The following is a 27,067-nucleotide window of genomic DNA, read 5'->3' as shown; positions in this document are numbered from 1 at the left end:
AGACAGAGGGGTAAAAAGCCCCAGGGAAGAGAGAGGGATGAGGATGGGGACAAGGATAGTGACGGGGACAGGGATAGCGGCGGGGCTGCGGGGCACGGTGCCGGACCGGTGGGAGACAGGGAAAGCCCTGCCGCTCTGGGGAGGCGGGGATTCACAGTAAATGAGGTTTATGATGGAAACGCGGTTCCCTGTCCTCCCCGCACGGCGGCTGCTCCCCGCCACGGCACTTCCCGGCGCTGCCCCGGGCCCGGGGAGGGGCGAGGGCGCGGTCGGGGCCGCCGGGCTCTTCCCTCCAACTCCTCCTCCTCTTCCTCCTCCTGCCGGCCGCCCGCCGGTGCCGGCGGACCGGGCGGAGCGGAGCGGGCTGGGCCCGCTCGCATCCCTCCGCATCACCCTTCCCGGCTCCGCCTCGCCGAGGAGCGGGGAGCTGCCGGGCTGCTCGCTGAGCCCGGTAAGCGGCAGACGCGGAGCCGCCTTCTCCGGAGAGACCTGGCTGGTCCGGCCGCCGATGACACCGCGCTGCCGCCGCCAAGTAAGGGGACAGCGGCGAGGGGACGCGAGGTGCGGCAATGGGGTGGTGGTGGGGACACATGACATAACGGGGACCCGCGGCGGGCTCATCCCCTTCCAAGGGGAAAACCCCGCTCGGGACCGTCTCTTGGGCAGCCCGGCGCTCGCTGCCGCCCCGCACAGTGCCCTCGGAGCCTATCCCGGTCCCGTCCCGAGGCCTTTGGGTCGAGTTTGAAGCGGTCTGGGGAGAGGGGACAGGCGTTCAAGCAGTGGGGCAGCGCTGGGGCGGGGAGCCCGTGGGAAAAGCTGCTTAAAGGGTCGGGAAGGACGGGGCAGCATCCTTTTGTCCACCCCAAGGTGGAGAAGATGGCTTCCACCAAGCCTCTGAAGAGCCCGGGGAGGCTATGTGGTCTTCACTGGTGTCTCAGCATGTGTTGGTTCTCAGCTTTGCTATAAAACAGCACACCCTTTTGACTGGCAGAGAAACAGCCGGAGTCAGCTGTTCCCCCACATTGCCAGGCCAGGGAAGCTCATTAGTGTCTTCCTCATTAAGTAAAAATTGCTGGGGCCATTTGCTTTGGAGGGCAGGAGGATTGAGGAGGTGTTCGGCATGCCCAGCCTGCAGTAAGAGGCTGTCTTCAACTGTTCTTCAGGTTGTTTCAGGGTATGAAAGGGCATAAGAATGTATTTCAAAGCTCCTGGAAAGTGGCATTATCCCATGCAAGGTGCAGTTAACCTGTGGGACTTGCTGCCGCACGATTCCTGCAGGGACAGAGGCAGAGCTTCCCTGCAGCAGCAGCGGGAAGCCCTGGGTTTGTAGGTGTGAAGTGATGGAGCCAGGAGGATACCTCAGCCCCGAGGCTGTGGGGGCCAGCCACTGCCTCCCTGCCAGCCCTGCCTTCCTGTGGGAAGGGGCTTTTCCGAAAGACAAGCTCCAGTCTAACTGGGACATGCCCGGGAGGCGGTGAGGGGACAGGTCTCACTCTAAAGGCATCCTAGCTTGGATCCAGCCTGCTCTGGATGCAGCCAGCAGAGTTATTCTCTAAAAAGGCAACAGGAGTAAGTCGGGAAGTTGTTGGTGTCCCTGGGGTGAGAGCTGAGCTGTCCTGGCCCTGGCAGGCTGATGGAGAGGGACTGGCTGTGCTGGGTCTCTGCTGTCCCAGCTGGGAGTTGGTATGCCTGCAGCCTGACCTCAGGCCACCCTCCTCCTCCCGTGCCACTGCCCAGCTGTGTGGGAGAAAGCACTCGCCATGCAAGAGCTGGTCATGGTGGCAGACGTCTCTGCTTTGCTTGTCCTTTACACAGCGATCAGGGAGAGGGGAGCATCTCTGAGCAAAATGCTGCTTGCTTGCTTGAAAGCTGCCAGGGAGCAATGCCCTGCAGCCAGGAGTGGGCACAGAGGCCCAGCAAGGTGCTCCTGGCAGATGTGTGCATGTGGCTCTGCATGGATGGGTGGGCAAAGGGAATGTGTAGAGAGCAACAGGCAGGAAGATGGAAAAAGCAGATCCCAAGTGTCCTCTCAGGCTGGCAAAATGCAGAGAAGTGCGTTCCCCTGTCATTGCAGAAAATAGTTTGAGCGTGACTTGGTAGGGGTTTGTTTGCTGCAGTGGGACAGGAGGGATTTACACTCCACCCACCAGCTCAGGGGCCTCTCCCCAGTCCAATGCAAAAATAGGCTGATCTTCCCAAATGATGTGGCGGGCTGGAAAATGCCATTCATGCAGGGACCCACAGGGCTTGTGCCCCAGGAGAAACTGTTGTGAGTGACTCTTTCAGCAGGCCCAGTGAGGGATGCAGGGAAGAGCCTGGCTTCGGGCTGTGCTGTGCTCACGGCTGCTGGAGAGCTACAGCCTCCACACGTGCCAGTGTGCAGCATAGGCACAGCAGGAGCTCGCCCTCCTCGCACAGTCTTCTGAAGCTTGAGGAGCTGGTGTTTTTTCCTTCCCAAAGGGCATCTGAAGCAGAAATCTCCCGTGGCCATCAGCACACTCCTGCTTAGCCGGCCAAAGGAGGCTCTGCAAGAGTGGCTGCTTTTCTGCCAGCACATGGAGGCTGCTGTCCTACCCACTGCCCGCAGTATGTCTGCCCCAGACTGGGTAAAATGAGGTCTTCAGTAGCTCCAGTCCTGGAGAGGGCAGGCGGATGCCAGCAGCACAAACCCTCCCAAATCTGTGGCGAGCCCCATGGCACTGCGCTGTGTGCTGGGCAGCAGCCCAGGAGCTGGATCCTCTGTCCTTAGCAGCACCAAGTGGCCAGGGATGGCTGGGGAGGCTTGTGGAAAGTGACAGCTGGCTGGAAAAGCAGGTCCTCTACCTGCCCATCATTGTCCCCAGCAGCCCCCCAGCCCTGGACACTGGGGGTGCCTGCAGGCAGCCCTTTCTCATGGATATTAAGACATGCCTCCTCTCCAAGGCATGGCCTGGCCACCAACTGCCTGGGCCCCACTGGCCAGTGGGGACTGGCCCATCCCCAGCTTCAACCTGGCATCACCCTTGTTGATGTGAATGTTTCAGGTCCTACGTGGCCGGGCCCTGGCTCCCATCGAGCTGCACCTCTGCCTGCATCCGGTGATGCTCCCCAGAGTGCCTCCTCCATCATCCCTCAGCTCCCACACCAGCCCCGGGGCGGGCAGGATGCTCCATGCATGAAGGGGCTTCCTGAGGGCTCTGGTACGAGCTAATCCCCAGGGAGGACTTGGGAGGTGCTCGGAGCCCTCCCAGCTCCCCCCTTTCCATCCTCCCCCGGCCACTTCAGCCATCCTGAGTCACGCCGTGCTGCCAGTGCCAGCAGAATGGCAGAGCCCACATGCACAGCTGGTGGGCATGGAGCGAGAAGGGGAGAGGGGCCATGTCCCAGGAGGTGCTTTCAGGCAGGGTAGTCCACTGTTCTTAACGCTAGCAGGGAGCTATTTTTAGAGAGAGGCAAATTTGATTTAATAGAACATAATTTGCTGCTGACAATTCAGAAGGCGACTGAACGAGCAGCTGGATTCCTAAGGAGGTTTTCCCTGCCCTTCCTGAAATCCAAAGCTGATGCGCCAGAAGTGGCATTTGTTATTCCAGCAATTGCTGGGGGAAAGCCCCTTGGGATGGCACAATTAGCTCCACTTTACTTTCCTTCTGTTGCTTCATGCTACCCCATAACCCTACACTAAACCAAGCAAGGGGTATGTTCACTGCTGTCCATTGCAGGAAGCTTGGTGCACTGGGACTCCTTTGGGCAGCTGGAACCAACCAAGAGTTCCCCCCCCCCCCCCTTGCATTTTCTTGTGCGGGCTGCTCTGGCTCTGTTCTCTCAGCCCCTCCTTGTATAAATTTAGGATAAAGAATAGGTTCTGGTCTAACAAAACAGCTCACTTGTCAGGAAACAGAAAGTGTATGCTCATGGAAGGTTACTTACAGACTGAGTTCTGCTGGACCAGCCTCGGAGATACCCTGGGACAAGCCCTTCATCCTGAAAAGGTGGAAACACTGTACTCCTGCTTGTCCTTTCCCCAGGATGAAGATCCCTAGAAAACCTGTGCCAGTATGGGAAGACGTTGGGTGGTTTTTACTGGCCCAGCTACACAGCTGTTTTAATACCTGTGTCCAGCCTTTCCCTGATGGGTGGCATGGGGACAAGGAGCTGCTGGGATGAGCTGGGATGGCCACAGGCTGGAGGAAAGGTGCCTCATGGCCAGCAGGGCCTGGCAAGGGTGGAGAGGTGGCATTTCCCTCAGGGCTGTGCATTGTCCCCACATGAGTTCCCAAGGGCAGAGCAGCATGAGGAGACCATCATCCCCCTCAGCCCTGAGGTAGCTGTGCCCCTGTAGTGTTGGGCAGGAGCAGCAGAAGCATCTCAGGGGTCATAGAATCACAGAAAGATTTGGGTTGGAAGCAATCTTGAAGCTCATCCAGTTCCAACCCCCTTCCACTAGACCAGGTTGCTCCAAGCCCCGTCCAACCTGGCCTTGAACACTGCCAGGGATGGGGCAGCCACAGCTTCTCTGGGCAACCTGTGCCAATGCCTCACCACCCTCACAGGGAAGAACTTCCTAATGTCAAATCTAAATCTCCCCTCTGTCAGCCCAAAGCCATTCCCCCTTGTCCAGTCACTGCAGGGCCTTGTAAAAAGTCCCTCTCCAGATTTCTTGTTGGCCCCTTTAGGCACTGGAAGCTGCTCTAAGCTCTCCCTGGAGCCTTCCCTTCTCCAGGCTGAACAAGCCCAGCTCTCTCAGCCAGTCTCCATCTCCCCTGATCGTGTCACAAAAGCCTTATGAAGGTGGTCACATTTCCTTGCCAGCCCTGGGGCTGCCCTTTGTGGCTGAAGTGAAGGAGGTCTGTCCCAGAGACACCTGGGGGCAAATCCTGGGATTAGGGGTAAGTGTCTGTCCCTGGTGTACCGCATATGCAAATATCCCTAGGGACACTGGGTGGGTTTGGTGTGGCACGTGGGACCCAGCAGCTCCCCAAAATGACTTGCTCACCTTTGCCAAATGCCTTTTCCTGCAAATGGACAGCACCACGAGCAGCCCAGCCGGCCGCTGGGGGTGCGGGTGCTCTCCAAGCATCATCCCAAGTTGTGTGGCCTTTCCCTGCTCGCCCTTGCTCCTCTTTCTCATCAGCTCAGTCTGGTAAAAACCGGGAGCCAACATTTAGCAGGGAAGTGGCTGTAAAATCAAGATCAATTTGCTCTCATCTGCTCCTTGAAGAGAGGCACCTCCTCGGGATGCTGTCTTTTCCCCTATGTCTGATTTGGTTAAGTGAAGAAGCTAATAACTCTTCAAGCCTGAACATGGATGGGCTGGAGAGGGCCACTTGTAGGGATGATTCCTCTACAATGCAGGTTTTTCCCTCTCACCCAGTTTTGAACATAGATTTTAATTTAGGATGGTTCTCCATGGAGGATCCAGTTAAAGGTCACCACCAGCTTCGGAGATAGAGGCACAAGCTGGGAGCTTCCGTTCGTTCAGCCCCCCTGCCTCCGTGCACTGCATCTTCTCTAATTAGTTGTGTCCTTCCTTCTGCTCCTGTCACGCTGGGTTCCCTTGGAAAACACCAGGGGTACATAAGGCAACAAACTCCTATCCCCACAGTGGCGTTTGCCTTGGCTCTATTGAGGCACATCCTCCAGCCGCCGGGAACTGTGGCTGTTGCTGGTTGCATGGTGCCACCCCTCCTGCAGCCGGGCACTGCTGAACTCTTCCTCTCTTTCTATCCTGCTCTAGGGAGGAAGGTGCTGATCCAGGATTTGCTGCCCATAGGCTCAGTGGGATGATGCCAGCTGGCCAAGAGCCCCCCACACCCCTCACCGTGCCAATGTGACTGAGCCAGCCCAGCCCTGCAAATACAGCAGCTTGTGGCCACCCCAAAGTGGGCCCTGCTGCCTGAAGATGAGCGATGGCGGGTGGATCTCCCTCAGCCCTGCCGAGTTCACACAGCTCCAGCAGTACACGGACTGTGAGTACCCTGCACATCGCCCCAGGACAGGGATGAGGAGCTCTAAAGACCTGTTGATCTGTGCCAGGCTTGTCCTCCACATCCTTGGTGTCCTCCTGGAGAAACAGATAACTCTTTAGATTTGGGATGGGGAGGCTGGGAAGATTCCAGCTGGTGGGACACAGCAGGAGAGTCCCTGTGCCTGCACTCCCTGGAGAATTCAGCTAAGCACCAGCCCCCCTGCTTTGGCGGACGCACACGTGAGCATGGCTCGGTCCCTCCGAAGGCGGCCAGCTCCCACGTTCATCCGTGAAGCAAAATGCCAGCAATGAAAGCAGACTGGCTTTTCCCAAACACATGGAGCTGCTCCACAGCTCGCCTCAGGTTGCCAATCCTCTGCGGCAATTTTACTTAGCGCTTTTGCAGAGCAGCCTTTCTCCTGCAGCTCCTGCCAAGGAGAGCAGGTTGGCGGTGGTGCTGTGGGGTCCTGGGGCTGCAAGAGGCTGCAGAGGGAGCCCAGGCAAAGCCTATGCACCTGAAACTGGGTCCTTGAGGTCCTGCCTACCAGAGAGCCAGCATGTGAGTGTCCTTGTTGCAGCAGGCAGTGGCAAAGTGATGTAGCCTGAGAGGAGGACAGGACAGGCAGGAAAGCTCAGTCAGGACCATGGCACAAAGGGAGAGGAGGTGTAAAATCTCTGCTTTGCAGAGGCAGCACGTCCCTGGGGTGAGCAGGCTTCTGCAGGAAAGGACTTGGAGGCAAAGGGTTCCGTCCCCATGACATCCTCAGAGCTGTCCTCAGGGCTGCTGCACATCGCTGGGGTGAGGCTGACAGCATGGGAAGGCATGGCTTCCAACTCAAACAAGCCAGTGCAAGCAGCTCCCAGCCCCCTGCCTGCCCACCTGCCATCCCAGACAGGAACACAGGGCTGCAGGCAGAGGTGTGTGCATAGCGTCGCTGTCTGCATCTCATCCTGCCTTTCTTGAGTCACAGACCATAAAACACCATCTGTAACGCTGAGCTCATGTTCAGTGTTGTCGTTCTGTTAATCACAGTGTGGTGAGCAAGGCTGCAGTGCGGGCAGCTGCCTCCTCCCCAGGCGGGTGGTCTGGAAGTGACAGAGGGATGTGAGTCCTCACAGGGACTTTAGAAACTCATCCAGTTCCAACCCCCTGCCATGGGCAGGGACACCTTCCACTAGACCAGGTTGCTCCAAGCCCCGTCCAACCTGGCCTTGAACACTGCCAGGGATGGGGCAGCCACAGCTTCTCTGGGCAACCTGTGCCAGCACCTCACCAACCTCACAGGAAAGAATTTCTTCCTAATATCTAACCTAAATCTCCCCTCTGTCAGCCCAAAGCCATTCCCCCTTGTCCTGTCACTACAGGCCCTTGTAAAAAGCCCCTCTCCAGATTTCTTGTTGGCCCCTTTAGGCACTGGAAGCTGCTCTAAGGTCTCTGTGGAGCATTCTCTTCTCCAGGGAGATTCTCTAATGGCAAAGGGATCTCACCTGTGTGATGCCTTTGTCTCCACAGACTCCACCAAGAAGCTCAAGGATGTCCTGGAGGAATTCCACGGGGATGGCGTCCTCTCGAAGTACAACCCTGAACAGGTATGGCCCTGTCCCCTCCAGCCTGCCCCCAGCACCCTGCCAGCTTCCCTAGCGCAGCTCCCTCAGCTAAAAGCAGCCATTCTCTCTGTCCACCTCCCACCTCTCCCTATGGCCATGCTCCTAGCACTGGGAAAGATGCTTTCACAGATGGGGAGCATCTTTCCCAGCCCCTGGCCACATATTCCCCCCTCCCCACCCATCCCAGGGGCAGGCTTGCCGTGCGGCCATCCCACCTCATCCCATCACTGCTGCCAGGAGCCCCTGGCCGTGCTGGTGTCCAGTGCTGTCTGCAGGCACTGCAGAGAGATGCATGAGGTGCATTTTGGGGCATCTCCTTGCCAGGCAGAAGCCAGGAGGGATTTTCTGTCTCTCTTCCCCCAAAAGCAAATGATTTTGCTGTTGCCAGCATGGGACGAGGGAAGGCCCGATGTGTTCTTGCTCTTGCCTGGGGAAGGCTGGGGTTATTTTTTCCAAGTGGTGCTTTCAGAGAGACCTATTAATGTGCCAGCAGGACAGAGCCTTTCACAGGGGCCATAATCACTGAAATGAGGCAAAATGAGAAAAATCAGTGGGCTGAATATGTCGAGGAGGGGCAGCAAAACTACCCCGCTATTGAAGGGCACCACAGGACCCTTGCTGTAGCTGGGGCCACAAAAGCCATCAGGAAGGCAATGTTCTGATGTGATGAGGATGCCCAGCAGGGAAGGAGGAGGCAAGGAGACCTGGGGAGGACAATAGTCCCCAGGGCTGGGGGTGGGTTGGAGAGTCCCCCTGCTCCGTGCCCTGCCGTGGGGGAGCAGGAGGCTTTCAGAGCCCCCTGCAGCCAGCTGGCACTGGGGATGTTTGGCCCTGCTGCCTCCGAGTCTCTTTAGTTTATATCTCACCACTGGGATGTTGGAAGCTGGTTTTCGAGTGGGTTCTGCAGCTGATGTGCCCAGTGATGGGGGTCTAGGATACCACCCTCCACTGGTGCATCTGCATCCCCATGGCATGTCTGCGGCACCTCCATCATTCTTCTGTGTCTGCTCCCCAGCCCATTGACTATGAGGGCTTTCACCTCTTCATGAAGACCTACCTGGAGGCAGACGTGCCTGAAGAGCTTTGCCAACACCTCTTCACCTCCTTCAAGCGTAAGATATGTCAAGCCTCCCCTGAGACCCAGCGCCAGAGCCCTGGCGTCTCGCAGCACAACACCCTTGGTAAGCCAACCGCTGTCACCCAGCTGGGTATGCCATGGCAGTTTGGCCTCTCTCCCATGCTGCCCCACAGGGACAGAGGTAGTGGGGTGACACCTGCAAGTGGGTGGCATCGAGGCCAGCACACTCTGTCCCATCCCATGGATGGGCTCCCAGGGGCCCTCCACTGCTCCAAGCCAGCAAAAGCTTTGCCTGGAGTGGAAATCCACAGGACACCATTGCATTGATTCCTCCCTTCCAGACCTGTAAGTCACTTGACACCAGCATTTCCATCAGAGCAAGGTGGCCTGTGCACCTCTCACAGGTACTGGTGTGGGCAGGCACCCAGAGCAGGAGACCTGTGCCAGGCACCCAACTTCCCCCTGCCCTTGCCCAGGTGGATTTGCAGTGCATGAAGACCTCTGCTGAAAGTACTGTAAGCTGCAAAAGAAAAGGGAGAACCCTCCCCGGGTGCTTGCCTGCAGTGTTGGGGCTCGAGAGCAGCTCTGGCAGGTGGCAGGGGTCTCATCCTGCTCGCCTGGTCCCAAGCACTCAGGTGACCAGTCCCCATGGGTGGCAGCGCTGCTGGAGACTGCTGGGCCAGGCAGGAGGGTGAGGCCTGGGGGGGCTGTGGTGCCCCTTAGAGAGCCCTGGGTCCAGGATGCCAGTGTGCTCTGGGATAGCAAAAACCTGAAATGTGTGACCAGCCTTGTGGCTGCCCCATCCCTGGCAGTGTTCAAGGCCAGGTTGGACAGGGCTTGGAGCAGCCTGGTCTAGTGGAAGGTGTTCCTTCCCATGGCAGGGGGTTGGAACTGGATGAGCTTTAAGGTCCTTTCCAACTCAAACCATTTTATGGTCCGTCTGCTTTGCAGGGATCAATGGGAAATCGCTTCTAAGTGCCCTAGGACGACACACTCCAGAGCCAAAGAGCTGCCAAAGCAACACAGCTGAGCCGCAGCCGTCATCCCTCACCCCGGCATCGATCCCCAGTGCCTCCCCCAGCTGGTCCAGGTCATCTTCCCAGAAGTCCACCACTGGCACCCCTTCTGCTCACAACTCCTCTGGCTCCTCAAAGATCTCCTCCGGGTCCCTGCTCAGCCCTCAGTCACCAGGTGAGCTTGGCTGGGGCTCCATGGGGACAAGCCCTTCCTGGTTTCCCAAGCTGCAGAACCCCACACCTAGCCCCGGTGGTGCAGCTGGTCAGGTCCCCAGCGTGATGGTAGTGACCTTCAAAAATAGGTGGGCTCCTGGCATCTGGACACCTTTGCTTTGCAAACTTAAGCCACTGATCCCATCTGGTAGAGCCCTCCCAGTCAATTGCCTGGCTCCTAGCTAGGGGGGATTGGAGCTGTGAGTCACGGCTGCCTCCAGCCCAGCTCCTGCCCCAACAGAGCATGTCCCCATGGCTTCTCACTGCCCATACCCACAGTGCTAGAGATGTGAGAGTCTGCAGCCAGGGACCAACTTGGCAGTGTTCAGCCCTGCTCCTGCGATGGGCCGCAGCACCACAATAAATGGCTCCCTGCCCCAGAGTGCTGCCAGCCCCATGTCCCAGCTGGGAGCAGCTCCTGGCACTAATGGCCAGCCGTGTGCCTGGCCTTCATCCCCCTGCTCCCTGCCCACAGGCATGAGAGGCGTGGAGAAGAGGTTACCCTTCAGCCTGCGGAAGAGCCACAGCTCCCTGAAAGCTGCCCCCCCACATCCCCCTGCACCCCTGGCACAAGTGGTCCACCTGAAGGACATCGTCTGCTACCTGTCCCTGCTGGAGAGGGGGCGGGCTGAGGACAAGCTGGAGTGTAAGTGAGACCCTGGAGCCATGGGATGCTGGTCACACATCACTGGAGGCATCTGCTGGGGGCTCACCTAAGGAGGGCTGTGGGAATGGATTTTCCTACTCACTTTTTAATGATGAAATGTTAAAACCGCTTGAGAAAACTGCTCAGCTTCACCTCTCTGCTCCCTCCTGCTGGCACCCGTGTCTGACACACATAGAGCTGGGGAGTGTATGGCTTTGCTCCAATGTCCCACAGCCCAGTATGGGCTCAGTTCCCATCCCTTCCCAGAGTCCCAGCAGCCCTGGCACTGAGCACTGGCTGCCTGGGGTGCCCCAGGACTGGGGTGTAACTGGCAGCCGGCTTCTTTTTTCCCCTCCAGTTATGTTTCGCCTCTATGATACTGATGGAAACGGCCTCCTGGACAGCTCGGTAAGCGTTCCCTTGGGAGAGGAGAAGCCTACTTGGGGGGGCTGAAGACATGCAGGGCCTGCTGTCAGCATGCCTGCTGCCCTGGTGTGGTGCTCCAAGCTAGACAGGGGTATGGGAAGGGAGGAGGAAGGAAGCAGCCTTTGCTGTGGGGCTGGACCGTGGGGCTGGGGGATGCATGCCAGCTCTGCAGCAGGTAGAAGGAATCCACCCACCAGTAACTGCAGCTCTACATCAGGTCACAGGCTTTCAGAAGAGAAAAACTGTGCACAACCCCCTCCCTGGGAGTTTCCTTTTTGTCTTTTGGGTATTGCCCTTGAAACCTGTTGCAAATAAAAATCTGCTATATCAGAGCAGCTTTTCTGAGGGGAAAACCTACTGCAGATCCTATGGCAGGTTTCAGGGGAGAAAGCCGCTCCCAGACCCACTAAGAAGTGGGGTATTGCTGACCCCCTGTGTGGGTGGGAGTCTGGGGTGGACTTGGGTGTATCAGGACGTAGACCTGGGAGCATGAGGCTGCTTGTGCCCAAAGCCATCCCTAAGTGCCAAGCACCGATGTCTTTCTGTGCTCAGGAGCTGGATCGTATCATCAACCAAATGGTCCATGTGGCTGAGTACCTGGAGTGGGACTCCACTGAGCTGAAGCCTGTGAGTGCCTGGGCTGGGGATCCTGCAGGAGCTCTTGGTGGGAGGCAGCAGCCAGGGCTCACAGGCAGCATCACCGTGACACTGCATCTCCTCCCTCCCCCAGATCTTGAAGACAATGATGGAGGAGATTGACTACGACCATGACGGGACCGTGACGCTGGAGGAGTGGATCCGGGGAGGCATGACCACCATCCCCTTGCTGGTCCTTCTAGGGATGGAGACAGTGAGTGCCCACATAGCGACCTGCTTTGGCCACATCCAGTGCTGCCCACTCCAGAAGGAAAGCCAGGGGCTTGAGAGGAGGGTGGCAATGGAGGGCATGCAGGGACCATACCTGCACCAACAGACTATGCGCCACCAACAGTCTGGCACCACACAGCCCCTTGCTCCCCGGTCCCAGCAGGCACCCTCACCCTGTATTTGCTGAGCAGCCTTGGCTCCCCAGATCTTCACAAGCTCAGTTTTGAGCTAGCTGCAGTCGTTGCCAGCTGCTGTGCCCCAGCAGGCTGGGTTTGCTCCCTGCCGTCAATACAGCGTACTCCTGTTTGATGAATATTTGATCAAAGAATAAGATGAGCATGTAAAATGACAGCTCCTCTCCTGGTGCGAGCTTCAAAGAACAGGAGGGGTGGTTTGGGACCCCTGCTTATTTTGCTGTGTTACTTTTCCACCCTTTTGGAGTTAATTTCATCAAGGTGCATCCCTAGCCATAGTTTGCTACTGGTAACCATTTGCAGGGAAAATACATGTTTTTGCTCCATGGTGTTCCTTCTGGCAGTTACTTCCTACAGAGTCAGGAGGGCAGGTTTTCTAGTAGCAACATTCAAGAAAATGGGGAATTTTAAGTGGCTTCTGCAAAGCACTCAAGCCTGGAGTCAGATGTAAGAGGCTTGGTTTGGTCACCCTGTTGCGGCAGGGTCTGTCCCCAGATGTGGAGTTACCTTCCTGTTGGCCACCAGCAGAGAATCCCTGGAGCCAGGCTGTGCTGAGGGGCTGTGCAGAGCTGGAGCTCTGTGCCAGGAGTGCCAGGAGCTGGACATGCCCAGGGAGCAGGGAGATACAGCAGCAGGGATGGGATGGGACCACCAGGGAGCAGGGAGAGCCCGTGGTCCAGCTGGGTGTGAACTGCAAACACACTGGGAGCTTTTCCAGAACAAAAAGCTGATGGAAGTGGCAGATTGAGTGAATGGGGACCCCCAGAACAGGGCAGTGACCCCCCCTCACCCTCTGCTTCCTGCCCTGCAGAACGCGAAGGACGATGGGCAGCATGCCTGGAGGCTGAAGCACTTCAAGAAACCTGCCTACTGCAACTTCTGCCACACCATGCTGCTGGGGGTCCGCAAGCAGGGCCTCTGCTGTTCCTGTGAGTTACAGACCCTCGCCAGGCTGTTGCACCCCAGGCTGGCAGCTCCCAACCCATTCCAGTGCCACAGGGAGGGCGAAACTAGTATCCATCAGTGCTGAGCCCTGCAGGTGCTGCAGGGCAAGTGGGGAGGGGATGCTGGGGTGTGATGCTCACCACCTTCTTCTCTCCCGCCAGTCTGCAAGTACACGGTCCACGAGAGGTGTGTGTCCAAAGATATCGCCTCCTGCATCAGCACCTACGTGAAGTCCAAGAGAAACACAAGCGTGAGTAGGTGGCCGGTGCACTTCTGAGCTGGTGGGTCTCCCTTGGAACTCTCCCAGAGGCAGCACCACTGGCAGCAGCAGGCCCCTGTGTCTACTGCCCACATCCCCTGTGCCCTTTTCCCATGGGATTTGCCTCCTGGGTCCTGGGCAGCAGCTCATAGGCATTCCCAGCATCCAGAGCCTGGGAGGGTAGATCCCATCCGCAGCCCCCAGGGATCTGCAGGACACCAGCCCCAAGGTTTGGCATGGCTTCAGGTGGAGATGGGTGTCCCTGATGTGCTGCATGGAGCAGCAGGGAGGGAAGGTGGCCATGTGAGGGGTTGTTTTGGATCAGTCAGCATCCCTGCACAGCACAGCACCCTCCAGAACCACAGCAGCAGCGGAGAGGCGATGGCTGAAGGTCAGTGGGTGCTGTGCCTGCAGTGCCCCTGTACCTTGCAGGTGATGCAGCACACATGGATCGAGGGCAATTCCCCTGTCAAGTGTGACAGATGCCACAAGAGCATCAAGTGCTACCAGGGTATCACTGGCCTGCACTGCGTCTGGTGCCAAGTTACTGTGAGTATGTGGGTGCACTGGAGCTGGGGTGCACCCTGCAGTGCTCCCTGCGCAGCTGGCCATGGGGAGGAGAGGTTCAAAGATAGGAGATGGCCGTGTGTCCCTGGCCCAACCTCCCTTCCTCCCATCCCCTCCAGCTCCACAACAAATGTGCCTCCCATGTGAAGCCGGAATGTGATGGGGGTCCGCTGCGAGACCACATCTTGCTGCCTTCCTACATTTGCCCTGTGGTCCTGGTAAGTGCCCCCTCCTTGCTGCTGGGTGGCAGGGACCTGGCAGGGCATTACTGTGGCCAACCTGCCTTCCCCAGCTGCTGGCGCTGCCTTCCTGGGGTGGCGTGCGCATCCGCGCCTCTGTTCCCCAAAGGACAGGCAGTCCCACTGCCGGAGATCCGAGAGCGACTCCCCTGCCAGCACCAACCCCGAGGACAGCCAGGGCTTCAAGTTCAACCCCAGCACAGTGGATGGGCAAGGACTGCAGGTAGGTTCCCACGGCGGGGACCGTGAGCTCTACTGTGGGTGCATACCGAGCCCTGCAGCAGCACTTTCTGCCCTCCAGATCAGCCCACGGCCAGGGACACATCCTCTCCTGGTGCTTGTGAACCCCAAGAGCGGAGGAAGGCAAGGGGAAAGGTAGGTGGAGTCCTGCACAGGGACAGTATTCCCTTAGGATCAGGGGCTGCCAGTCCCTAAGGCTGCCCTGGCATCTGTCACAGAGGGCAGCTCACCTCTGCAGCATCCCTCACACCTCTCCTTTTCCTAGGGTCCTTCGGAAGTTCCACTATTTGCTCAACCCGCGCCAAGTGTACAACCTGGACCGTGGCGGGCCTGCGCCAGGGTACAGAGATGCTGCATTGAGTCCTCTGCCCCCTCCCACTGGCCCCTGCTCCCCTACATCACCCCTTGTCTCTTCTGGCTCTCTCCAGGCTGAGCTTCTTTCGGGACACTCCAGATTTCCGCGTCCTGGCCTGCGGAGGAGATGGCACGGTCGGCTGGATCCTGGACTGCATAGGTGAATGGGGGGCAGCTGTGCTCCCACAGAGCTTCGTCCACCCATGTTCTTGGTGATCTGCTGCAGGTTCCTGATATTCTCTGCGCGACAGGGGATGGGGATCCTGCCAACAGCATTACCCCTGTGTTGCCCTCCAAGGAGGGACATGGAGAAGAGCAGGGAATGAGCCCTTTCAACCCCAAACCTCTCTTTCCTCTTGACTTGCAGACAAGGCAAACTTGGCAAAGCACCCACCAGTGGCCATCCTGCCCCTAGGAACGGGCAATGACCTGGCCCGGTGCCTGCGCTGGGGAGGAGGTGAGGCTGGGCAAGCATCGCACAGGGGGTGGCCAGGCTGTGGGCACTGTGGTGTGGCTGGGTGGGTGCTGTCTGGGGGCTGGGGAGGCTCCTGGGACAAAGCTCAGGGCTGCATCTCAGCCCTGATGCCTCCTGATGGTGCTTCCTAAAAAAGCTGCTGCTGCTTTCTATACCTGCATTGGGAATGCTGTGCCATCAGCTGAAGTCTCTGCCACTGCTGCAAGGAAGACCCAGGCATCTCGCTGCTGTTACAGCACCAGCTGCCAGCTCCCCTGGGTGTTTAGCACCCAAATACCTCCACGTGACATGGCTGCACCCCCCTTCATCCTTCTTCATCCTCCTCAAGGCCCATCTTCTTTCCTTTACAGGCTATGAAGGAGGCAACCTGATGAAGGTCCTGAAAGACATTGAGCACAGCACAGAGGTGATGCTGGACCGCTGGCAGATAGACGTCATTCCCAGTGACAAGGAGGCCAACGGAGACCCTGTCCCATCCACCATCATCAACAACTACTTCTCCATTGGGGTGGTGAGTACCACGGGGTAGGGCTGGGCCTTGAGGCAGCATAGGGCTAGTCACTGGTGCCCAGACAATGTGATGCACACTGGAGCCCCCAGACCACGGCAAAGCAGAGGGAAGAACCTGGGAGGTTAGTGGAGCGTAGGAGCTGTCACTTGGGTCCCCAGCACAGCCACAGCTTTGAACCCAGCCAGATCAGTGGCTTCCCAAGGGCATTTCCCACTGGCCAAGTTGTGGCTGCCCCATCCCTGGCAGTGTTCAAGACCAGGCTGGACGGGCTTGGAGCAACCTGCTGTAGTGGAAGATGTCCCTGCCTGTGGCACGGGGTTGGAACTGGATGAGCTTTGAGGTCCCTTCCGACCCAAACTGTTCTGTGATTCTATGAATTTGCTGGAATGGCCCAGCTCAGTGGGAACACTCTAGGGATGCCGGCCCCCACACTGGCTCATCCTGTCTTCTTCTGGACTCATCCTTGGCTCTCTTCTGAGCCATCCCTGAGCTAATTCCTAGGAGCAGGGTCTGATTCCTGATGCCATTCAGTCCTGGGAGCAGCAGGGGTTTGGGCGGATGGCAAAATGGAGAGTACTGCTTCTCCCAGGGGCTTGCAGCATTTTTGACCTTGGCCATATGTGCCTGAATGGTACCACCATGGTGGGTTTGCCCACCCAGCAGTGCTGCAGGGTGCTTCCAGTTTCACATCAGTTCCTGCCTTATGCCAGGGGATGTCACTGCAGGTGGCATTTGGTGACAGCTTTCAAGTCAGGCTTACACCCCACCCTGAAGAGTAGAGGATGCAGTGAGCTTCAGGAGAGCTGCTGGGGCAGAGCTGCCAGGAGCAGGGTCCTGGGGTGTCCCCAGAGCCCACTGCCCTGCTGGTAGCCCTTCCTTCCTCCCTCAGCATCCACCGTCATACAGAGCCGCTGTGATGAGGGAAGGAAGCCAAGTGCGCTAATTACATCTCGCTTAACACATCCATTCAGTACTCTGTGAGCAGCCTGGCTGAGGGTTCCTCCATCATCTCAGCATGTGCCATGGGGTCCGCAGCAAGGCCAAAGAGCTGAGCCCACATTATCCTGGCCTGTGCCCACAGGGGGGTGGAGGGGGGTTCTATTTCCCTGCTGTGCCACCAACCTCTCAGTGCTCCCTCTCCCTGCAGGATGCCTCCATCGCCCACCGCTTCCACATCATGCGAGAAAAGCACCCTGAGAAATTCAACAGCAGGTAAGGGCTGCCCATGGGCCCCTCCAAAATCTGGGTGAGGGGGGATGCCCTACTGCTGCCATGCACCATGCAGAGGGGAAGTGCTGGAGCTTCCCAGCCTCCCACCAGGCTCTTTTTGCCCTTCTCCTCATGGGACTGTCAGCAACCCTGAGGACATGGCATGGTGTTCAGCCAGCCTTAGGGGACAGGCATGGTGGGGGTCCAGGGTGCTCCTTCATGCCCCATGCAGCAGTAGCAGGTTGCTCAAACTTGGCCACGCACCCAATTACACTCATTTGTGCTTTATAATTAGCATCGAATTCCAGAACTGGCATGAGCAGGCCAGGCAGTGAGGGCAGGGCAGACAGCAGGTCACAGCTCGCTCTTGCTGTGCTCAGGGTGTATGGAAACGGTGTGATGGCAGCAGGAGCTGTGGCCTGTGACCCTCATCCCCATGTTCATACATACCTGCTAGAAAAACCCCAAATGGACCAAAGCATCTGTCTCTGCTCTGAAATCCAGAGGTTACAGCTCCCCCTGGAAGCCTGGTGCAGTGATTGATGCAGGGGATGAGCAGTGGTCAGGGGCTGCCTGGCAGGGTGCTGGGAGGGTGTGAGGCAGGGTTTGAGGTGGAGGAAAACCCCTCCATGGGGTACCCCACCCTGGCAGCCCTGTTGAGAGACAACAGCCCATGGTCAGCTCTGCTAAGATGAAAGCACCCCTGTCCCATGCTGAGGGAGTATTCAGCACCCCCATCCTTCCCCTCCACAGGGTGTCAGAGCCAGGTCTGCTCAAGCCACCCGCTGTCCCACAGCACAACTCCCTGGGGCTGTGACACCGGTGGTCCCTCCCCACAATTGCTTGTGTCCCCATCGATGCCACATGTCCCCATCACAACGGCTCCAGAAAGGTTCTGGCAGCCCATTCTGGGGGGTGGGGAGGGTATGGGGCAAAGTGCCACTTCCAAGCGGGATGCTGATGCATGTCTGTGCCCCAGAATGAAGAACAAGCTGTGGTACTTCGAATTCGGGACATCAGAGACCTTTGCAGCCACCTGCAAGAAGCTCCACGACTATGTTGAAGTGGAGGTAGGTTTCCTTGCGAAGGTTCCTTGCTCCAGCCATGGCACAAAGGCTTTTTGGGAGATGTTACCTGTGGGTCATAGAGTCATAAAATGGTTTGGGTTGGAAGGGACCTTAAAGCTCATCCAGTTCCAACCCCCTGCCATGGGCAGGGACACCTTCCACTAGACCAGGTTGCCCCAAGCCCTGTCCAACCTGGCCTTGAACTCTGCCAGGGATGGGGCAGCCACAGCTTCTCTGGGCAACCTGTGCCAGGGCCTCACCCCCCCGATAGTGAAGAGTATTTCCCTCATATCTAATCTAAATCTCCCCTCTGTCAGCTCAAATTCATTATTTCAGCTTAAAGCAGGGTCCCTTGGTCAGGGCTTTTGGGGGTTTGGGGAGCGGGTGCCATGGCAGGTTTGACCCCTTAGGGTGGCAGGAGGATGCTGTGGCTGGCAGGACTCACTTTCACTGCGCAGCACACGCTGCAGAGCTGGCCAGCTGCAGGCAGAAGAATAGCCCTGTATTCCCCCCCACCCCCTTTCCAGCTGTATTTGAGAGCGTGCCTGGAATAATCTCTGGATGACATGGAAACAGCCTTTAATTATAGCGGGGAGGAGGGTTCATGGTTGCTACGAGCGCTGTCATTTCTCCGCTTGTGCTGGAGGGTTTGGGCCATGTTTGCTGTAAACTTCCACCTCTTCTTACCCCTGGATACATGACCCTTTTACAGTTTTGGCTTGAGGGGAGTTTCAGCCCTTCCCAAAGCTCTTATGGAGTAGCTGCACCCTTGGCAGCTGGTGGGGAGGGACACGGATGTCTCACCCCCTTCTCCAGCCACATGCCAGTGTCCCACGGCACATGAAGCCCATGTCTGTGGGGTTTGACGCTGCTGGAGATGGGTGTGAGGTGCCCTCCACTGCTTGTGAGGTGCCCGCACACTCCCCACCAAAGCATCATCAGCTGCTCCGCACTGGCAGGAAAGCGTTAATCCCACAGGATCTGAAGTTGAAAGCGGCAGCCTGTCCTCCCCCCAGCTCCCAGGCAACTGTCAGCCTTGCAGAGAAACGGCAGTTTTGTTTTGGAAATTGGCACTCGCTCCCCTAACAGCTCCTGGAAATGAATCTGCTTTTCCCCCAGCTGCAAATCTGGACTTCCAGCATCGCTGCTAGTGTGCCGTCAGCTGCCCCTGCTCAAAGAGCCCATTGTAGTGCGCTGGCACGCTAACAGGGGAGGGCACAGGCAGGGGGTGATCACTCCCTGCATGCGTGGGTAGCTGTGGTCCTGTCTGCCCTGCAGCATCCCCGGAAATCCCACAGCTCAGGCAGCCCTGGGCTGCTCTCATCCCACTATGGCCAGGTCGGTAAGAAGGATGCCTGCGATTAGGAGCGATGCTCAGCTCAGCTAGGGATGGGAAAATGGGAAATCAAAGTTCTCTTGCTCAGTATCAAGATAGTTAGGGTCTTTCCTACAAATCATCGTATCATTAACATGTATTGAGAACGAAAGGATTCACAGTCTTTCCAAGCTCTGGAGAGACAGCTTTTCACTCCCAAAACAGAAGATTCCTGCCTTTTGCCTTCAACAGAAAGCTAAAAATAAGATCTTGGAGCACTGGGGAGGCAGAGCAGATCTGAACACACAAGAGATGCTTGTGCGAGCACCCAGCTCCACATACATGTGGCCGGCGCTCAGCGCTTGTAGAGAGGGTATCAAAAATAAGCTCGAGACCTTCACTCTTTGCTAGAGGAAAACAACTGGAGCCAAAGCAGCAGCAGGGGTTCATCCAGCCCATTTGCATTCCTCTTTTCAAAGCAAGAGTGGGTAGAAATGCCATTGCATCACCGAAATGCAAGGAATAAAAAGTGCTGCTGTTTGCTGAAGCGCAGCACGGTAGGCAGAGTTGCATAAAGGAGAATACAAATGCTCCAGAGAAAACACAGTTGAATGGGAAAGCAGCTGCTTCCTCCAGAGGTACCTAGAAAGGGGATCCAGCATCACTTGGGTAGCATGAGAGTGAGAAGACCTGAAGTTAAAAAATTCATTTCCATGGCTGCTGCTTTCAGGCCTGTGGGAAAGCCGCAGACAACAGATATTTTACCTTTCACAGGGAATTCTCAGCTGTGCAGACCTGCTGTAAGGATGTGAAGCCCAGGGTACCAGTTCTGTGTGCTTGGCTTGCAGTTTTCTCTCCCTAACCTGCCATTTTTATCTCTGACATCTTCCCTATCACTTCCTTCCAAGCTCATTTCTAGTTTCCAGATTGCACTTGAAGATAACTGGTTTGAGTTAGATTTTGGGCAGCCAAACTTTCTGATTCTTTGGCATCAGTTTGAACAAGGGGAGGCGAGGAAGCATGTGCTGGAGATGCTTGTATGGAAGTTTCTCCGAGGCCAAGGTGGAATTGTCTCCTATTTTGGGTTGTAGCACTGAGTGCAACCAAGGTTTTATGTGGTCTCACAGGAATTTGCTTTTCAAAACTGCCATCTGGGATGTGCAGTAGAATTCATATTGAATGGAGGGGAAAGCAGCACAAGGAAAGTGAGGTGGTTGTTGTCAGCCCTAGAAAAGCAAAACGGGGAGATATTTCTTTGCACCTCCAGCCCCAGTCACCCTGGGGCAGGATTGACCTGGGGATCCACTATGCTTGGGGAGCCCAGCTCCTTTGGTGTGCAGGTGGGGAGAGGAGGCTGGGCTCCATGGTGCTGGGCACCCTGTGTCCTGACACTGCCCGTGTGCCCACAGTGTGACGGGACCATGCTGGACCTGAGTAACACATCCCTGGAGGGCATCGCTGTCCTCAACATCCCCAGCATGTACGGCGGCTCCAACCTCTGGGGTGAGACCAAGAAGCAGCGCGGTTACAGCCGGCTGGGCAAGAAAGTCCCTGAGAAGCTGCATGCCACGGTGGTCACTGATGCCAAGGACCTCAAGTTCTGTGTGCAGGGTGAGCAGTGGAGCCTCAAGATGACTGGGATGTGTGGGGTTGGCATGGGGTATATGACAGTTCTGGCTGAGGCTCAGTGCACGTGGCACTGGAGCAATAGCACTGGAGGGGTTGCTATTGTCTTGATGTCTTTTGGGGTGACGGGGTGATCTTAACAATGATCTGTCCAAGCTGGAGAAGGGGGATGGCTCTGTCCATCTGCATCCCATTTCTCAGGGCTGGTCGTGCTGTTCCATGGTGACCAGAGAGGACGTGGCTCCCATGCCTGGCCATCCATCTCTCCTCCCACCCTCTGGGGACCATGCTCGGAGATGGGGAGGGGTGTTCCAAATGGGACCCATCACCTGCAGGCATGAGGCTGGGCAGCCCCAGTGCTCTCTGTGGCTGGCAGGCAGGCGCTGCTGCAGAGGAGGAACTGGAAGCAGAGCTGCAGAGCTGGCACCGAGGGCTTTAGTAAGCATCTTTCCAGGTTCCAACACAGCTCTGCCAGCCTGGCTGGGGGAGGGGGGATGGAGTTCAGGAACACCACAGGACCCAGGCCGTGCCCCACTGGCACTTTGGACCCGCTGCTGCAGCCACTGGGACTGTCCCCGGGGCACATGTGGGGCACAGGCAGCCCATAGTGCTGGCAGGGCTCCCCAGCACAGAGCAGTGGGTTAGAAAGCACATAGCAAAATAGGCAAAGGGCCTGTATTTTCCAGCTGCCAACCTCCTGCAGCCTGGGGCTGGGGTGGGAAACTGTCCCCCTGCAGCATGGCTCCGAGCATCCCAGGCTGTCATTGGCTCAAGCGCATGGGCAGCAGGGAGCAGGACAGGGCAAAGGCCTGTTCCAGAGGTGGTGAGAGGCAGTGGGTCAGTCTCCTGGGCACATCCCCAGTAGGTAGGAGGCTGTGGAGAGACTCAGAGGGCTTCTCCTGGGGGAGTTTCACCAAGGGTGAAAGAGGACCCTGAGGGGAGTGAGAGACCATTACTTGCCCTGGTGTGGAGCACCTTTGCTGGTGTCCCTCCCAGTAAGGATTCTGCTGTGCATCCTTGCTCCTGTGGGGCTGCAGTGCTCCAGGGCACCCAGGGAGAGGTGTCTGCCACCATTTCATACACCAGTGCAAACAAGCAAAGGGCTGGGGGTATCTGGGCTGCCACCTCGCAGCTATGCGGGGCTGGGCACTACTTCAGACCACGAGTATTTTTGCTCCAGAGATTTTGGACATCGCCACTGCCCAATGCTGTGAATGCTGTGCTCAGTGGTCTCAGGGCATGAGGGACATCAGGACACATCCCCACAGTGTCACCGTGTCACCAGCCTCGGTGCCCTGCAGGGCAGGCAGTGGCCCCAGTGTTTCAGATGATGGCAGAAGGTGGGGGATCCCCAGACACAGGGGAACCGGCTGTGATCCCTCTCTCTTGCAGACCTCAGCGACCACCTCCTGGAGGTGGTGGGGCTGGAGGGTGCGATGGAGATGGGGCAGATCTACACAGGGCTGAAGAGTGCTGGGAAGAGGCTGGCCCAGTGTTCATCTGTCACCATCAGGTATTTGTCACCCTTCCCAGCTGAGCACCTAACCGGCGGCAAAAGCTGATGCCTGTGTCATCCTGTGTTCCCTCTATTTGCACCTTGCAGGACATCCAAGCTGCTGCCCATGCAGGTGGATGGGGAGCCCTGGATGCAGCCATCCTGCACAGTGAGTCCTCAGTGTGCTGGCAGTGTGTTGGCATGGGGCAGGCAGGGCTGGCAGCATGATGGGATGCGGACAGGCAGGGACTGGCAGCATGATGGGCAGCCTTGGCTCCCCACACAGCATGGCAAAGCCTGTGGAGGAAGGCTCCTGTGCTTGCTGGTGGGTAGCCCACAATGTGCCATGGACTCATGGCAAGCAGTCATGGGAGCCATGGGGACAGGGACACGCTTGTTCCTTGCAGGGTGGGTGGGCACAGCCACATGCCTTCTGGGGGGGGGGGCTGCAGTGTGGTCCCCCACCATCTGGCAGGCAGCTTGTCCAGAGGAGAAATCCTCTGCCTATCCCTGGATGTGATTCTGGAGCAGTTACTCCCATGCAGTGGGATGACATTTAATGACAGAGCTGTGGGGCAGTGCTGTTCCTTGCCTCAGTGCTGGGTGTTCCCAGCTTGCTGAGGTCACTCTGTGGGGTCCCTGGGCTTGGGGTGCCCGGGGAGGCTCAAAGCCCAGGACCCCCTTATGAGCTGGGGTTTTCACTTCTCTTTTAGGTCAAAATCACACATAAGAGCCAAGTGCCGATGCTGCTGGGCCCCCCCCAGAAGAGCAGCTTCTTCTTCCTGAAGAGAAGAAACCGAACTCGAGAATAAGCAGTGTGCAAGGAGCCACAGCACAGAGGGGTCCCGAACACACACCCAGTGCAGGGGTCCCCCAATCCCCACTCTGTGGCAGGGAGAGAAAACTCCCTCCCGAGCCCAGCGGGGATGATTTGTCCTAGGAAGGTCTTGGAGGTTCCTTCCCAACCACCACAAGCATCTTCTCCAGGCAGATGGAGGCGGAGGGCGAGGGCAGGCCGGCACACAGGGAGCATGTTTGCCAGTGCAGCGCCAGGACTGGGTTTCCTTTCCCTCTATTTAAATGACGCCCGCCCCAGCAGCGCTGCAAAGGAACATGCTCCGGAGCAAAGGCCAAGTTTCACTTATTTATTTCCAGCCCTCTGGAAGGACACTCCATGTTCTGCTGCCCTGGCTTTGTGTCCACCAGCCCCTGCACACGGAGGAGTTATTTATTTTCTTAGCCTAGAGGAGATGGTCTCTGCCCTGCCTTCAGCCACTGTTCTGGGATGGACTTGAAGCAGCCTTTGCTGCCCTGGGAGCCGCAAGGCGTGGGACAGGCTGGGGACAGATGGTGCCTGGGCCACAGGGACGAGCGTGGGATGGATGGGAGGAGACTGTGTTTTGAAGGGGAAACAACAAAAATGGGATTTCGGGGGAGCTGTCAGTCCTGCCCCCCCCCCCCCCCCTTCCCCCATGCCCCAGGTCTGGACTTCATGTTCATATTGATGTGAGTATTCAGCAAGCTTTGGGGGAGCTTCAGGGGTCACCTTCTTTTTATGAGCCTGGGTTGGACACAAACACCACCTGCCTTGTCTGCTGGCTCCCCATGGCACCTCCTTCCATGAGGACTTTCCTCTCTCCTAAAGCCTGCCAGCCTGCCCCAGGGGCTAGGGATCCTGGAGACAGACATCCAGATACTTGTCTCACTTGGAAGTGTGTGTTATTCCCCCTTTTTACATGTCCTCCCTGTGTGCTTCACCAGGCCTGTGCTGTCCCAGTGGTGATTTGTGCTGCCTCTGATGCTCCTGGGTGGCTGCAGGGAGCATGGAAGAGCTGTTGCACCTCAGTTTCCACATAGCCAGGTCCCCAGCCCACCCTGAAACTGAGGAGCCTTGCAGATGCTGGCTGCTAGATCGCAGCTGGAATGCACAGGCAGGTTTTGGTGGCATCACCTATGTGTCCCTCACTAGGTGTTTGGGGGCAGACCACAGGATGCAGCTTCCCAGGATGTGATGGGGACCAGAAAACAGGCAAATGCACGGAGGCCATGGTAATCTGGATGTGTGACCTGCTTCACAGTGCTTCCAGCAGCCAGGAGAAGGCAGGGTCAGCCCACAGGAAAAGCTGCTGGTTGTTTCTGCAGGCAGCTGCTGTCTCCTGCAGTGACGCTTGTGTGGGGGGATGCCCAGCTCCCCAGTCAGTCCCCATTCCCAGGCAGCTGCCTCCTTTCTGGTGGAGGCCCCTGTGCTACTGTCATGAATCCAGGAGCGGTGTGTGCCCCATGGATGTTGCCACAGGCAGGAAAACCACTGCCTGTCTGCACTATGCCTCTGCCACAGGGAACAAGTCACCATATCCTCCCCAGTGACGCAGTGGCTGGTCCCTCCTCACGCTGCAGGTCTCCATTCAATAGCATCCTCCTGTCTGTGCAGAGGGTGCTGCTGTCATTATGTTTCAGAGTGAACAGTGAGCTGAAAGAGAGCTGCTGATCACCCTCCCAAGCAGGGGCAGTGCTGCCGTGTGTGTGCTCTTTCTGATAGCAGCCATAGGGCCCTGCTTACAAGGGAGGAGGTGGCAGCACCCCAGGGGAGCCCCAGCCAGGCTCCATCCCACAAGTGCCCCTCTCAGCCAGGGCACAGGAGGAGGCTCCAGTGGGCTGCCACAGCTCCCCCTCCTCCTGCCCTCGGCACCAGCACCGGGCAGGGCGAGTTGGGGGCAGGCGCTCGCTGCAGTGTAGCACCCAGCAGTGTGCTGGTGGTAGCTGAGGAGCCGTGAGGAGGGTGCCCTGTGCTGCGGAGCACAGAGGTTGCCACAGTTCGCAAGAGCTGTGAGCCGTGCACGAGCACACTCCACCCACAGTGTGTAAATCCACCCTGCTCCTCCTCACCCGGGGCGCCTGTTAATGAGTACCCAGGTGAAAGCATACGGGAGCCAGGCCAAATAAACCCCGTGTCCCACAAACCAGCAGCCTCCGCTTCTCCAGCCCTTCTGCAGCAGCAGCTGTGCCTGGAAGCCCCCTGCTTGGGGTGGGTGAAAGAACCCTCAACCATCTCTGGCAGTGTTCAAGGCCAGGCTGGATGGGGCTTGGAGCAGCCTCTTCTAGTGGAAGGTGTCCCTGCCCATGGCAGGGGGTTGGAACCGGATGAGCTTTAAGGTCCCTTCCGACCGAAACCATTCTGTGATTCTGTGATCTCCAGCACTTTGCCAGCAGGTGGGGTGATAGGTTTGATCCATGGGATGACACACGAGGTCAGCAGTGTTTATAGCTGCAGATCTGGATCCATTTTCCTGCCTGCTCAGCCTCAACCCAGGGTTTTATCCCAAGGCTCCAATTAGAAAGTGCCTGTATGGAATTAGCAACATTTTTCACAGCAGACCTGCTCCTTGCACCCGGTCATGGTTTGCTGGCTTAGGACAAAGAGCAGCGCTTGGGCCTCTGCTTGTTTGCCATTGGTGGTGACAGAGGCAGGGGAAGCAAGCAGGCAGCATGCCTGGACCCAGGGGTCTGGCAGCGTGTTAGAGATGAAGAGCATTCCTTTGAGCTCAAAGCCAGGAAGGAGCACTCAGACGTGTTCTGCAGGGCACGGGGAGCCTGCCACCTCCCCTGGGAGATGCAGCTTCCATCCACTCCCATTATGCCGAAGCCATAGTTCAATGTGCCTGGCAGCTGATGACTTCCTCAGTCTAATGGTGCAAATGTCTCCAACCCAGGAGGGGACCCACAGGGGCTGGGATGCTGGCTTGGCTGTCCTCGTTCCAGAGATGTGGCTGAGGGAAACTTGAGGCTCTGAACCCTTTGTCTCCTTTGGTGTCTCCCAGCTCAGCCCCATTGATCCCTTGAAGGCCACAGGATGGAGCAGAAGCCTCCACACATCACCTCCAGCTCCAGGCACTGGTGCCAGTGCTGGGGGACCCTTGAGAGCTGGGGAGCCTCATTCCCAGCCCTGTCCTCCTGCTGTGTGCATAGCTGTGGTTGCCTGCATGGAAATGGTGTCCGTAGTGTAGCGCATGTTGCCGTGTACACCTGGACTGCTGTGGGCTTGCCTCAAATAAAGATGGTGATGAAATACTTGTCCTGAGGTGCACTGGAGTTCCCTGAGTCCAGGCATGAGGTCGCCACCTTTGAGATCCCAAACAGGAGGTGCCTGATTTGGGGTGCTGGGGCCGAAGGGGTGTTGGCAGCAGCAGTGCAATGGAGTGATGCTGAGTGGGAGCTGCAACGGCCTAAATCTGGAGCCTGCAGTTTTTTAGATCTCTCTTTTTTTTTTCCCCATGAGTGGGCTCTAATTTTAGCAGGTGCCGGTTGCCATCCCCCCTCCCAGCCCTGGCTCTCCAGGGGCTTCAGCTCCTCACAAGGCACATCTGTGGCCTCCCACCAGCCTGCCCCACCACTGCACTCAGCTCCCATCACTTCTTCATCTGCCAGGTGGCAGCAAGAGCCCCAAGGGTGCTGAGGCTGTGGGTGCCTCGGGTCACTGGTTGTGCCCCAGTCTGCAATGACCCGCATGTCCTCAGCAGCCTGCCTTGTTCCCCGGCCCAGGTTTTGTCACCCACCTGCCCATGTGTCATCTGCTAATTTTACCAGTGGTGATTTAATCTGGGTTGCTTGTGTGCAGAGGGGAAGTGAGAATGCCAGCAGAGCACCCCAGGAATGATCCCTGTGCAGCAAGGACATCCCGTGCCCTCTGCGCACTTCCCCCTGTGCTGGGGGCAGGCACCTGGTGGGCAGTGCATCCTGGTAGGTGTCCTCTCAAATATAACACAGGACATG

At 57.5% G+C, this 27,067-nt stretch overlaps 1 protein-coding gene across 1 annotated transcript; it reads left to right on the top strand.

Annotated features, from left to right (window-relative positions):
- The first annotated feature begins 232 nt into the window (after positions 1-232).
- On the top strand, positions 233-23,426 carry LOC134159797 (diacylglycerol kinase gamma-like). Its single transcript, XM_062611154.1, has 25 exons — positions 233-532; positions 5,717-5,948; positions 7,461-7,537; positions 8,571-8,736; positions 9,585-9,824; positions 10,338-10,508; positions 10,867-10,916; positions 11,487-11,561; positions 11,665-11,784; positions 12,807-12,924; positions 13,102-13,190; positions 13,632-13,748; positions 13,886-13,984; positions 14,115-14,228; positions 14,307-14,380; positions 14,511-14,585; positions 14,674-14,759; positions 14,967-15,056; positions 15,425-15,585; positions 16,733-16,797; positions 17,774-17,864; positions 20,586-20,787; positions 22,195-22,315; positions 22,406-22,466; positions 23,011-23,426. The coding sequence occupies exons 2-25, from the start codon at positions 5,882-5,884 to the stop codon at positions 23,107-23,109; spliced, it is 2,628 nt and encodes an 875-aa protein (XP_062467138.1). The 5' UTR covers positions 233-532; positions 5,717-5,881; the 3' UTR covers positions 23,110-23,426.
- The last annotated feature ends 3,641 nt before the right edge of the window (positions 23,427-27,067 follow it).

Source organism: Pezoporus occidentalis, unplaced genomic scaffold, assembly GCF_034315485.1.
Source record: "Pezoporus occidentalis ecotype Australia unplaced genomic scaffold, CSIRO_AGI_Poc_V1 ctg151, whole genome shotgun sequence".
In the NCBI taxonomy this organism is placed as follows: domain Eukaryota; kingdom Metazoa; phylum Chordata; class Aves; order Psittaciformes; family Psittacidae; genus Pezoporus; species Pezoporus occidentalis.
Note: the sequence above shows the minus strand (reverse complement) of the source record. Positions and strands in the feature narration are given on the sequence as shown.

Bases quoted from the DNA above. Each gene is read 5' to 3' on its own strand.
- LOC134159797 (XM_062611154.1), top strand. From the start codon at position 5,882: ATGAGCGATGGCGGGTGGATCTCCCTCAGCCCTGCCGAGTTCACACAG. The intron at 12,925-13,101 runs GTGAGTTACAGA...CTCTCCCGCCAG, and splicing joins GCAGGGCCTCTGCTGTTCCT to TCTGCAAGTACACGGTCCAC. The intron at 22,467-23,010 runs GTGAGTCCTCAG...CTTCTCTTTTAG, and splicing joins GGATGCAGCCATCCTGCACA to GTCAAAATCACACATAAGAG.